Consider the following 14,046-nt stretch of genomic DNA (forward strand, 5'->3'; position numbering starts at 1 on the left):
GATCTGTGCTCCAGTGGGGATAAAATAGTATATTTATTGTAATTATTTATTTATTTTTATGTAAGTATATATTATATATAAGTATACTTAGGTTTATATGCAAGCAAATAAATATATGCAGTTCATTCCCTGATATTCAGAGCTCCTGGTAGAGTACAGAGAGGAATATTGCATATTAAGCAAGGTATAAGTTAAACAGATGTCTCTCTTTTTCCCCTTAACTCAATCAGATACTTAACTCTCCCTCACAATCGAGTCAAGTATCTTTCCCTTTGATCAATACTTACTGTTGTTATGTAACCATCAACCTCTCCCAAATCCTCAGGATCTAGTGACTGTCAAATTTGTCAGGCAGTTCAGGAGATTTTGATATATTTCTTACAAACCACTTCAAAGAGAATAAGCTTTTCTAAAAAAAAAAAAAAAGATGTTAGGTGGGTTTCAGGTTCCAGTGGCTTGTTCAAGGCTGGACTGTGATCGTTTTTGTGCTTTAAGAAGGGAAACTCTACGCTGACATATTGAAGGGTTTCCTTCAGCCTGAGGAGAATAAGCACTGCTTGCCACTCTCTTCGTCCTAAGAAGCCACTTGCCCCTTCCCCTTCCTGGGTGGTACTTTCAAGTATGCCTAGAAGTATATGCAAAAGTAGATTTCCCTGTCCTCCTTTTGGGAATGAGTGTACAAAGTCGGGCTAGATCCTTGGAGAGAGTGATCTGTCACGCCGCAGCTGGAGCTCGGTCAGGTTCACCATGCGTTGTTTCCACGTGTTCTCACATAACGACTTTTCTTCAAAACCAGAAAAATCCTCACAAACTTTCGGAGCAGCGAGCAGCATTGTGCCATGGTCAGAACCCATTGCCCGTATATGTGTCAGTCTGTGTCCGGAACAACTACAGCACTCAGGATTTCAAAGGTAATGATGATGTTTCAGATCCCATGGAATGAAATTTTGCCAATGGAATTCCTGGATTTTTTTTTTTTTTTTTTTTTTTTTTTGTGATTTGCTCTTCACTGACTGGTAGGACTTGGAGACAACAGCCCTGGTATGTTAGTTTCTTTATGGAGAAATAGCCATTGCCTTGAGGCCATATGATTTTAATACAAGAGATTTTGTGATCATCGTTTCACCTTTCCAAGTATACGGAATTGAAATCCTGCCAGAAAGGCCATTTTTGAAATATTGTCTGGTCCAACTAGAATAAGAAAGTATTTGAATTTTCCAACAATTAAATGTTGCTTTTCTGTCAATTCTGTTATATTTAAAGATGAAGAAGGACTGCATAGTTATGGTAAAGCTTGGGAAAACATCCAATGTAATCGTAAGTGAATCTTTTCTTTTGCTCATTGTTTTGGTTATTTTTTCCATGAGGAGAAGAAGCTGGAGGAGGAGATGAGGAGGAGAAGAAATTCAAATCAGATTTTTATGTTGAAGTGAAAGAATGAACCACTTCTAACTGAAAAGGAAATTATGGTCTATGACCTTTCTGTTACAGACTTTCCTCACACTGCAGTTATATGAGACAACTGTCCTTCACTTGGAGTTACATCTTAGAAAGTCAAGACAAGGTTCTGTCTTCCTTAGTACAACACATAAAGAGTCTAAATGGCCACTTATATCAAACTCATTTTTGATTTTGCACATACCTAAATTATTCAAGGGAAGAAAATGCATTCCATTCTGTTAACTGTATCCATAACAGTGGAAGTATAGACGTAGGGTAGGTAAGGGCAGAGTGTAACCTAGTGTGTGCCTGGAGAATCCTGTCCTGGTGCCTTCACATGAGGTGTGTGAAAGCTGGTGTCTTTCCATGCTTGCAGTATGCATCTGGTGCCACTGACAGCACTGCTGCCATGCACATTTTGCCTGCAGACACAGCAGGTTTGCAGTGTAACTGTTCCTGCCTCCTTGTATTTGTGGAAACTTCATAGCCATAATGTCTGAATGCAGTTGCATGCAACCAGCTTAAATGCCTGACCCCATAGGTAGTAGCTGATAAATAACATTTGGCAGAGAGAGTAGACAACAGATGGTCTGTTCCACTTTAGACTGGTTTATGCTCTAGCAGCCTCCCTTTTCCTCCTCAGCTGAAAGACCAAGAGTGTTTTAAGTGTCACTTTGTGGCTGTATTGCAGAATGGGTGGAGTTCACCCCGTACGAAGTCGGATTACTGAAGTATGGAGCATTTATTCGCACAGAAAATTTTGGAAGCGAGTTCTTTATGGGACGCATGCTAAAAAAACTCCCAGAATCTCGGATCTGCTACCTTCAAGGTGATGTATTGCAATGTACTGGAAAAGAGGCAGTTTGGTATGGTACGAAGCTGTGAACGAGAGAGTGGAACTTTCTGGTCTGATGTACTGAACCCTGGCGTGGTGTCGCCTGCCAGGAGATGCGTGTGTGTGACAGCATGTCCAAAAGACTATAGTTAATGATCTCTCATCTTTTTTTCAGTTTCTTACCACCGGTCTTGGTGTCCATAAACTGCTATAAAGTCACTTTTTAACATTCTGTCTTATAAATAGAATAGATTAAAGCTCTAACATTCATTATAAGGAATGTTTCCCATTTCTTTGGTTATTCTTCCAACTCTTCTCTGAGTGCACTCCAATTTATGACAATTTGACACTATGGGAAATACGCGGCAGTGGATCCACTGAGATGTTTATGTTTAATCCTAAGTAGAGAATCCAATCTACTAAAAATGCAGGCAGTCCAGGGTTAGAAATGAGATGATGGAATATTTTATGCATTTGTTTTTATTTTCTTGGGAAGTTGCAGGAGTTCAGTTTTTGCAATTCAAAGCATGCGTAAAGCTATGCTAAAAAGTCTGTGTTGTATAGAGCTCCTCGTAAGTGAGGTGCCAGCTGAGTGCAGCAGTGGGACTGGTGATAGGTCCCGTTGGACAGGCTGTTAACGAGTCAGTTCTCAAATGATCAGAACTGAAGTCTCCACCCTGAATCCCTTTGATTAGTTCCTGACTTGTGTTGGTGAGACTGTGGGCTTAGGGCTATGTGTAAAGGTAATAACATTCCTTTACCGAGTAATTAGACTGGAGTAATTAGAATCACAGACAAACCCAACAGATGAACACAGATCCATGCAAGTCCTGTTTCAGTCTTCTCTTTTTGTACCTGTGCTCCTCCAAAACTGCTGTGATATTGAATAGTCAGTAATCCCAGGAAACACCTTTAAAATACTGCCACTTTTGTTGGCCCTTTTTTCTTCCTGATCGACTGCATGGAAATTCATTTTCTAAATACTTTGTATACTGTATTTGAGTACCTATCCCCCTGAAAATTAGGAAGTCTCACTACAGCAGACTAATCAGAACCCATTTTAAAACAGCACCAGCAGGTGACGTGGTAGCATTATAGGGGTTGTTTTTTGTCAGCAAAGCCACCAATGTCCCTGTGGGAAGTAAGAGGGGGACAACCCTGGACAGAGACAAGAGTGTGCAGAGGAGAAGGAGCTGGCTGAGTCTGTGAATCTTTAACTGTTAAAAGTGCAAGGTTTTCACTTGTCCTTCCAACAGCCAAACAGTCAGCACACCCGTCTGTAAAAGGGCCCATGAAAGCCGATCTGAAGCATGTGTAGAGAAAGAGCAAAGAAGATAAGGAAGGAAAGGATGATTTGCAGGATCTGCGTTACTGTGAGGAGCTCTTAGTTTGCTTCTCAAGCGAGGGTCCTTTGCACCTTTTCTCCCATTCTTTTCTCTCTTTCGGTGCAGCAGAGCCATGCAGTAGGTTAGGTATAGTCCTGACTTAAGTGTGAATTTTCATTTTCGGTCAGAGCCAATGCCATAGAAAATCAAGAGGAATTTAATAACTTGAAAATTTAGAAATACATGAATTATGCGTATTCAAAAATTAATCCAAGCGATTGAAAGAGAAGGAAAAAAGACCAATTTCCAGTTAAAATGTGTTCTTGTGTTCATTAATTCCCTTTATAGGTATGTGGAGCAGTATATTTTCTGTGAACCTATTACAAATATGGGGACTGTCCCACAGTTCAGAGGACTTCTGGAAGAGATGGACCCAAGACAAAATAGAAGATGTAGGTGAGAAATTTTTAAACATTTTGCTTAAGGTGATGCCTTTCTGCATTATCCTTCCAACTAGTTTACAGGCAATGTTGGAAGATCCTCCTAAAGGATGGTGACTTCTCCTCCCAACATGTAGGCTTAGGGAAATACTGCTGTAATTATTAGACTTACTTACTAAAACTCTTCTGGTTAAAATGCTTAGTTGTTAAGAGCAAACTTTAGAGGAGTCACATATTTCTCAGAAAATGTTGTGGCTTTGCCCCTTCTGACTCATCCATACAGAGCCAAAAATTAGTAGCAGAGAATAAAGTTATTTTACTGCTCATACAGGGAATAAACCTGAATATCAATTGACTAATCGTTATTTCCCAAATTTTTATGTTATTACTCAGTATAGTAATTACTGCATTGGATTCATCCTGGCATGAAGATAAACGAGGCCCAGAGGCCATTTTCTGAAGCAATACAGAAACCACGGCTTTATTGCTAAATCATTTAACTTGATGATAGCTGCAGTTATATGCATCCCCAAAATAAAGAAAAACAGCTGCGCAATCTCGGAAACTGCCAAGTCTATCTTGTTGCATTGTCAGCCACCTGGTCTGGCAAAGCAGGCTGTGATTTCAAGAAACCACACCTTCCGCCATTTCCACTTTTCACCTACATAGGCTCTTGTGTAGTCACCCTGAAAATTATCTATAGTTTCTAAGTATGAATATATTTTCTACATTTTCCTCAGATGTGCTTGTTTTGTTCATTAAACACGCTCATGTAACTACAGATCGTTGCTTTATAGAAGCTTTCACTGTTACAGTAGACCTTAAGGTGTATTTTTGTTGCCCATCTGGCCGAGCAGAAGGGTATGCTTTAGCCCCTTTTTCTCTATGCTTATCTCTATTTCATTATATTCTTCCATGAGGATATGTAACTTTCTGCCTGGAAATTTATTGAATTATTCAGTTTTGTTAAGGTATCCTTTTTCCAAGACTAAACACAGCTTCTGATGAACCATCTCTAGGCTAAAGCTCAAGAGCATCAACAAAGCTTTCTGACAGCGGCTGCTGTTCTCCTTCAGAACTATTTTTTGTTTAGTGAGTCCTCTCAGAACAAACTTTGTCATCTCTTAAGTACCAGGCCAACCAGAAATGAAGATGAATTAATAGTTTGCCAATTTTTATCCACTCCTCTAGATGAAGACCCAATATTGCCTACAAGACCCCATGAGCTAAGGACTCGCACATACACTGCTCCTGGTTCCCTTTCTAATGCTCTTCGAGGTGCCTTAACTGACCGCTTCTCAGTTGCCCAGCATCACAATTTCCTGAAGGGCTATCAGCTGCATAACAACTACCTTGAGAATGAACACTTCTGTCGATGGAAAGGTAACAGGAACTAGTATTTACAGGCGTGAATTCCACGCGGTTTTGGGAAGAGTTGAGGAGAGAAACCTGTAAGACTTGAAAGAAGATTGCTAACATCTCTCAAAGGAACATTTTTTTTTCGGAATAGAGAGAAGAAGCTGAGAGCTCAGTGCTGCCAAGCATTTAAGTATGGTTTTAAATATAAGCGTGTGTTTGTGTTTGTGTGCTTTAGGTGAGCGCTCTCTGGGCCCAGAGAGGAAGGGTAGACTTGCTGCTGACAGACTGGAACTCGGGGAGCAAAGAGCAGAGAGAACATGGGAGAAATCTTAATTTGGCAAGACTGGGCCTCTGACTTTATATGCGACAGGAACATCAGAGAAAACATGGCCCTATGAGCGAAAGCTGGAAGGGAATGGGGCTTTGTAGTTCACAGAAGAGAAGACTGAGAGGGAGACATAAATCTTTAAGCATGTTTAAAAGGATGGGAATATTTTGTTATCCATGTCAATGGCGTGTAAAATAAAGAACAATAATTGAACTGAAGCAAAGAAGATTCAGGTTAAACATAAGGAAAAATCTTACTGATGGTATAAGTATAGCAAATTACTGGAATAGATTATTTGGGATTCTCAGCATAGGAGATTTTTAAGAATAAGTTAGGCAAATCTGTCAGAAATGCTGTATAGACCCGCCATGGAGAAGAGAAGTAGATTTAGATGGCTTCTTGAAGTCCTTTCCATGCTTATTTTACAATTCATTGTTGTAACAATTAAATTAAACCAGGTATCTGGAATAATCAGTTCAACATTGCAGTTTTTTCATGTTAAAATATCCACAGACCTTTTTTTCATGCCAATAAATATTTTCCTTTCAGATACTGTGTTAGACACACGTCCCAATCAGCTAATGCAAAATCCTGATCATCTGGGCATGATAGACGCTGGATTTTTCATCAATACCAGCAGCGCACCGCTTTTAAGACCACAGAGGGAAGTGGATGTCATCATATATTTAAGTTACACTACTGGATCACATTCATTGGTGAGGAGGGTCATGTTAAGAGGTGCTGCCTGTCCTTTTGCAGCACCTAGTTATTTCAGCTGTTCTCTTTTCAACTACTATTTCCTTTTTGAAATACTAGAAGAGATTGGTGATTCAAGGGAAGAAGTTTATTTACTAAGAATGGTTTTAATCCTCATTTCAGAAGCTCTGATGTTAATAATTCATTTAAATCATCTCACTTCAGAAGCACGTCATCTTGCTATTAGAAAACATGCATCAGAAGCAGCAGAGAAGGAATGGGTTTGCATGTGATAGCTGAGAAAGAAGTTTTTCCAGGGTTATGTTTTTCACTGTAGTGATTAATATTGTTCCTATTTCTTCCTGTCACTCTTGGAATCTCCCTTGCTGTTTTATGAACGTATGGAATTATTCAGGACATCAGCATGCTTTCTTCCAGAATGATGGAAAGAGCCTCTTATGCTTTATGCTGAATCAAGCAGGTTACCAGATCCGGAACAGGAACATAAATATGAGAATTCATTTCTTACGACTTAAATTAGAATATAAAAGATTAGATGGATAGTCAGGGGCAGAACATTCCTAGGACTAAAACGAGATGCTACAGGGAAGATGAAATGACAAGCATCTTCCTGCAGAAACTCAAGTTTCATGGAAATAGAGTTAGTTAGCTGTCTATAAAGCTCTGCAGAAAAGAAGTTTGGGTCTTTATACCTCAGAAGTTGAATTTACTTAGAAACTTAATTTTACCCATCCTGGCCAATGTGGATGGAATTACATTTTGTGAATGAGAACAGCTGTGCTACTGTTAATAAGCCATATGATGCATAAGACATACATGTAACGAAGTTTCATTTCAGCTTCACACATTGTCTGAGATTAGACTACTTTTTTGAAGAAAAGCTGCTGCGATTGAAACATATTAATAGAAACTGTTTCTTATTGGATGGTGTCTGCTACTAGATGTTATGTACTATATAGCGCAGTACATAGTGGGACATGATGTTGTTTCATTAGATATTTCAGGGAAAAGGCACAATATAGCCTCATACCTCAGAGAAGCTGTTTTTTCTCATTAAAGTATTAATCTCAATAAACACTGCACCATAGTGCCTGCACAGACATAGACATAACTGAACGTACAAATTTAACTTTGTTATCCACTGGCTTCCTGGCTTCCAAGCATGTAGTAAGTTCCCTTAAACATTTTCTTATTGTTGTTTTCTTTTTCTGATTGATTCTATACAATCTATTAAACACAGGGTCTTTCCTTTACTAACATTATGTAATTTGCTCTAAACTTCTGCAAATTGATTCTATCTGAAATTAAGTATTCTCTATCTCTGAAATTCTGTTTACTGCTTATGATTAAGAATCTAGTTTCTACGTGGGGCAATTTTGTATGGAGTAATTCCTTCTTGGTGAGAAGGAGACCCCATGGATCTAAATCACTGAATCTTAATGCTAGATAACCGTTCTTGGGCTTTAAGACAACCAAACTGAATTCTAATATTGATTGTTTCTGTGATATTCCAGTCCCTGGACAAGGCCTGCAAATATTACTCAGAACAGAAAATCCCGTTTCCCAAAATTTCTTTGAGTGATGAAGATAAGAAAAATTTAAAGGAGTGCTATGTCTTCCAAGATGCAAATTCACCAAGATGTCCTATTGTGATTTTTCTTCCACTTGTAAATGATACCTTCCGAGAGTACAAAGCACCTGGTAAGTTGTAAGTGGTGGCAAAGCATTAAACAAAAGACAACATTGCCAGCTTCCCTGACTCTGATACAGCCTTATTTCTCTTTGCTGGCTGGACTCATGGGGATCACTTTAGCTAATTAAAATTCTTTTTCCCATCTCTGCCAGAGTTGCTATGTTCATTTATGTAATCTTTGGCCCTAGGGACCTTGCTTCTGGCTGGTGTTTACCTTCATCTCTCTGCTGCTGCTAACATAAAATGTTGCCAGCTATTTTAAAAGCTTTTCCTAGAAAAAGTATGGCTCACTCAGACGTGTTTTCCCCTGCATATGTTGTCAGTTGTCCAGGGATTTAATCCTACATTTTAAGTGATATAGTGTCATGAGTGAATGGTGCTGGAGCAAGAACTTGGTTTTCAGATTAAATCCTGCAGTGTCAAAATGAATATGTCTTCTTGGTCGTTACCCTAGTTGTCATTTTGCTCAGTGTGCTCTGGCGGGGGGTTGTCATTCTTTGTTATTGTTGTTTGTTTTTTAACACAGTCTGCTGCTTGGTATTCACCTCCTTTACAGCCAGTTGCAAGGAAGCATTTACTTTTTTTCTTGTGTAGCAGGCAGGTAAAGTCCAAATGTTACAAATGCTATTTTGCCTTCCCTGCGGAATCAAAGAGACATCAGAAATGCAAACGCAGAGATGGCTCTAGGTGGCCGGTGCCCCAAGACTGCAAGCTGGATTGCAGGAACTTTAAGATCTCATGTTTCTATTTCTCCTTTCTTGCTTAAATGCTATTCTGTTACCAGCAACTCCACTCTCTCAGCCAGGGTCCACAGAGGTCCCTGCTGTTCAGGACAAGGCCAACAGTGTGTTCGTTGATAGCCGGCTATTGGAGCACCCTTTCAGACTGACGTTCCTCATTGAACTATGGCTTTAGTAAACAACTGTTTATCAGTAAACCACAGATAGCGTTACGATGCTGTCACTCACATTTCCCTACTACCTGCATTATTTCAGGCATGTGATGTTCCTTTGAATAGGAGTGGTGATATGTGACCTGAATTACTGCCTCATACTCAGAACATTTAAATCTTGTGATCTCTCTGCTGGAGAAAAGTCTCCGTCTTTGGGCTGCTCTGGACAGCTTGTCATTGACTAAGATAAACTAAGGATCACAGCAACAACTTGTCTTTTTTTCTAGGTGTAAAGCGCTGCTGCTCAGAGATGGAGGAAGGACAACTTGATTTGAACAGTCGCTGTTCCCCCTACTGCATGTTTGCGGTCAGATATTCTGATGAGAATTACCGTCGGCTGCTTAACCTCAGTGAATACAATATCCTGAATAACTCTCAGATGATTATGCAGGCCTTGCACATAGCAATGCAACGGAAAAGACAAAATATGTGCTAATCACCGATCCAATTGCCTGTATTGTCATGAAGGAGTTTCTCGTGCTCTAGTGCCTGGAAGGAACAAAGCTTTTCGAACACTGACTGTTCTGCACCATGGAGAGAAACTACCCCAGGTGGCTCAGTGGGGTTTTTCATTCCCATAAAGTGGCCTCTCCAGGAAATCAAAGACATTGCCTGTAAAATCTTCACATAGGCTTTGTTCCCTAAATTAAGATCGTCTGTAGAATACACTTTGCCTAAAGTCCTTATTAGATGTTTTAAATAGTGTTGTTTTAAACCTAATTTATTATCGTGTATGACATATAGGAAACACATTTTATGACACCAAAGTGCTGCAGTAGTACAACCCAGCTAACACGCCTACCGGCCGTAAGAAGAGGGTATGAACTTCTGCCCTCCAAAATTTTTCTTCATTGAACACAATGCACACCAAACCTGGAAAATGAAGACAATCTGAGATGCTGCTTTTCCCCTTTCTAACCTGCCTTGTGTTGCTGATCACCTCCCTAAGGAGTCTATTTTCCTTCTCCTTTCTGCTTGTAACTCGCCTGCTACTCGGACTTGGTCCCGTTCATCTATTGACAAACACCTGCAGCAGAGCCAGACCTATGAGCCACAGCAGCACTTCTTCCCATCTGTGCACACCAGTGTGCGAAGGACGTATGGAAAAACACCACTTCTGGGCTGTCCGCTTTGTTCCTCACACTATGTGGGTAAGAGTGTAGTATCAGAGAGCGTCTCGGAGGAGCGGTGTCCAAGAGCGCAGCCCAGAGAGCAAGAAGCAGAGTTCTGGGGTTGGAAGCTGGCCCTGGGTTCCTGAAACGACCCTGTCTTGCAAGTATCCTGAGGAGAAACCAAAGAGGTTGGAAGTGTTGTAGGGACAAATACATGCGCACACAGGCAGACCTGTGAATCCCACCTGTCTCCTGAGCCCTTTTGGACTGTGAATGAATCGTATATACTAGGAAAGCAGCAATCTCAGAGGAAGTGAGGTAGCGCTTTTCACGTGAAATTTTTGTTCCAGTGAAAGGTATAATTTGAACACATCAACACATAAATTCTCTGAATTTGTGTCAGTTTTGATTGTTTTGTGTTGAAAGGAGATGAAAAAGAAACAAAATTTTATTTTGAAGGTTTCAAAATAAAACAGTGTATTTTTTTCCCAGCTGAATTACTTCTCATGCTAAACTTTCTTTCATTAATTAAGAAAAGAAAATGTGCTTGAAATGAAAATATTTTACTTCCACTATGTATTGAAAAACCTTATTGCTTAACCCAATGCAATTTTAAAAAAAGTTTTAGGTCATAAACCCATCGACAAAAATGCTTCTTTGTTTTGTTCTAGTTCAAACTGTGCACAGAGCAGGATTAACTCAGTCTGCAACAGCTCAAACCACCTTAAAATGATGGGCTCTAGCAACAAAAATACCAGCAGAACTTGTGGGCCTGTGAGATTATTTATATTCCCCTTTTCTGGAAAATGTCTGTTCTGAACTGTTGAAAGTGCTGAGGATGAGCTGTAAAAATAATAAATCCATAACAACTACTGCATTCCAGAAGCAAGTTCAATTGAAAACACCCATTTTTAATTAGTAAACTTTGTGTCCTTATGACAGTTGAACAAAATTTTTGAACAAAGAGTTTATTCAATGAAAAAGGAGTTACCAGGTTAACTAGATATCCTAGTTTGGGGCTAAAATAAACCAGGGAAAGTGCTCAAATATGTTAAATCATTTCATGTTAATATTTTCCATAAAGCTTTGCTTTGAAACATAACTTCTTTTTAATAACGCCTACCTCTTCACCCCGAGGAGCCCAACTTGAAAATAACAGGCTTCATTTACAGCCAGATAACATGTTTGGCTTGGTGCGAAATGACACCATGTGAAGATTTTCATGTTCGCAAGAACCAATGTTAAAAAATGTCTTTACAAATTGTTCACAACGACGCTTTCCAACACTTCTGTCATTTGGGACATCAAACCAATCCTCTCCAATCCTTTCTGTGCAACTAATTGTGTGTAATGTTGCAAGCCTAAACATCAGAGCGTTAATACTGATGTTTAGGACACTCAGAGTTCTGAACAATTATATGCTTCTGTTTTTTTCTTCTATGGTAGTTTCACTAGTGATAATCTGAAATCTGGTGCTGTGTGCTCTGCATATTACCTGAGAATCGCTTCCATTTGAACCTGAAATGCCTGCTGTGAACAAAAAACACTTTTGGCCATAAACTCTTGCCGCCTCCACCTCTGAAGAAATGTTAGTTACATGCAAATATTTCATGTATGTATAATATTGCACAATAAAGGCTTGTTTGCAAAATTAAAATTCTGCCTTGCTCCATGTATTCAAGCATTTCAATAATAAGCTTTAGGTTCATAGTGTGTTCCTTGTTCCAGTGAAAACAAAACTGTTGTTATTTAGGCAAAGAGTATAAGCAAGTACCAAATACTTGTGGTGAGCACAATGAGTAAAAAAAAGTCTCAGAGTCAGATTTCGCAGGGAATAAAGTGAGCTTTAGTCCCTCCCTCCTGCATTAGGTCTTCCCATGAATATAGATGTCCTAGGGCCATGAGACGGAGTTACACATCCACCGAGACTGGGATCAAGCACGCCGTCTGATACGTGCTTAATTAAATTTAGCACACCTATTTTTGCAGAACAGCCTGCTAAAAAATCCTGCCAGGTCTGTCTCTGATGTGGATTGCAAATGTTACTCTTGAGGATGGAAGAGTGGTTACAGCTTTGCTGTACCTCCTACCGCAGAGAAGCAGCCTGCGTCACAGCTAGGCTGATGCTCTTGCTGCCGGACATTCGTCACACTAATGTGTGTGGGACTGCGTGGTGGATGCACAGGTGCAAGCTCTCCCTTTGATCTGGGAAGCTGTGATCACCAGCCCTGATTTGGCCTACCTGACGCACCTGCTCAGCACAAGCTCTCTCTAATTCTTCTGAAAAGCAGGTTGATGAAGTCCTGCGATCAGCTCCTCTGGATGCCTGTCAGCTGGCAGCACTATAAGAGCAATTTCTCTGAGCTCTGTGCTGGCAAACAGTCTAGTTTGTAGCTTAGTCCTCCAAGGAGGTGAAATAATGAAGAATCGCCTCTAACTATGACTGAAGAACACAGGTGTTGCCAAAGGTCTTCTACAACTTAATGAAAAATGCATTTCATCCAGCCATATAATTGCAGCTGGCACATAGAGGAAACATGCCATGAATGCAGACACAATTCTTCACAGTCTTATGAAATAACGTAGCCTATAGCAAATATTTATTTTACCAAGTTGACCATGATAGCTGCTGATATTATTTGACATGGGAACATGCAAAGGGAAATTGAGCTGGCTAGTAATAATATTTCACAATTAAGCTCAAGAATGTTCAGGAAACATCTGACATTTTGCTCATAGACAATATGCCAGGACAACAGGGAAGCCAAAAGACTTCCTCCCTGCAGAAGTTGTGTTGACCTGCTGAAGATACGGTGGCTTTTGACTGCTCTCTTTAATCCTTTTCTAGTGAGCTGTGAGCCATGCTGGTTTCCACAGTATGGGTTCGTTGGTGCTACCAGAGGTACACGCAGCTGTCTTGCAGTGGTGGCCGGTTTGTCAGGTTTGCAGAAGAGCTGTTCCACCAGTGCACAGGATAGTGTGGAGTTGGAACTGTGTTTCGTCTCCAGTTGACAGGATTCATTGAGTCAGGCACAAGTGTTTAAATGTAGCTAGATTATGGCCAGAGTCAACGCAAGCCTAGAAGTGACACAGAAATATTCATGGGCGTGGAGCTAGGCTAAAGAAAGTCATTGCTTCAGGACTTGTTGTCTAAATAAAAAAATAATAATAACGAGCCATAGGAAGGCAGCAAAAAAGAAAACCACCTGAGGAGAAATCCAGCCCTGCTGGACTTAGATATAAACTCTGCATGAGCATCTCTGCTCTGCACTCCTAGACCTAGGAGAGCAGGTGTATGTAGTATGGAAACCACCGAGCTGGCTTTTGCTACAGCCAATTTAGTCTGAGAGCAATGGCATTGTCCTTGTTTTTCCATTAGCTGTTGTGTCCTTCTTACTATCTCAAATGACCTAAATGCAGTTAACATACTGTTGCTGCATCTTATTGCAACGCATATATTCCTGCAGGCTTTGGGGACTTGCTGAGTGAAAATACAGTGTTCACGTAAAATGGCATCCTTCTCTTAACTTTAGCTGTAACACTGCCATGGGCCAGTATTGCACAAAGTGACTCGAACAGCACACTTCCAGCCACTGTACAGGCAAAGGTGATTTTTGTTATTCTTATTATGACTTACTCTGCCACAGGATTCAGTTTCCTAGTGTAAGAAAATGGGAGGGGAGCCTCTGAATCTGAGAAATCAGACAGAGGTGGGGCTCTGAGTCACTTTATAAGACAGCTGCTCACCTGCATATGAGACATTTAAACCACAGGTGTCTCTGGGAGCTAGGAGATGTGAAATTGCCCTGCCACTGATAGCACTGGACACGCACGTAACAGGGACC

At 40.3% G+C, this 14,046-nt stretch overlaps 1 protein-coding gene across 1 annotated transcript in view; it reads left to right on the plus strand.

Annotated features, from left to right (window-relative positions):
• LOC134140708 (cytosolic phospholipase A2 epsilon-like) overlaps positions 1–9,525 on the plus strand; it is a 37,561-nt gene extending 28,036 nt beyond the window's left edge. Inside the window, exons 15-21 of the mRNA XM_062576260.1 lie at positions 797–911; positions 2,132–2,269; positions 3,949–4,056; positions 5,232–5,423; positions 6,277–6,443; positions 7,959–8,145; positions 9,317–9,525. Of these exons, the coding sequence (XP_062432244.1) occupies positions 797–911; positions 2,132–2,269; positions 3,949–4,056; positions 5,232–5,423; positions 6,277–6,443; positions 7,959–8,145; positions 9,317–9,525 (1,116 nt within the window). The remainder of the gene's footprint in view (positions 1–796; positions 912–2,131; positions 2,270–3,948; positions 4,057–5,231; positions 5,424–6,276; positions 6,444–7,958; positions 8,146–9,316) is intronic.
• Positions 9,526–14,046: the final 4,521 nt, after the last annotated feature.

This window comes from Rhea pennata, chromosome 5, assembly GCF_028389875.1.
Source record: "Rhea pennata isolate bPtePen1 chromosome 5, bPtePen1.pri, whole genome shotgun sequence".
Classification (NCBI taxonomy): Eukaryota; Metazoa; Chordata; class Aves; order Rheiformes; family Rheidae; genus Rhea; species Rhea pennata.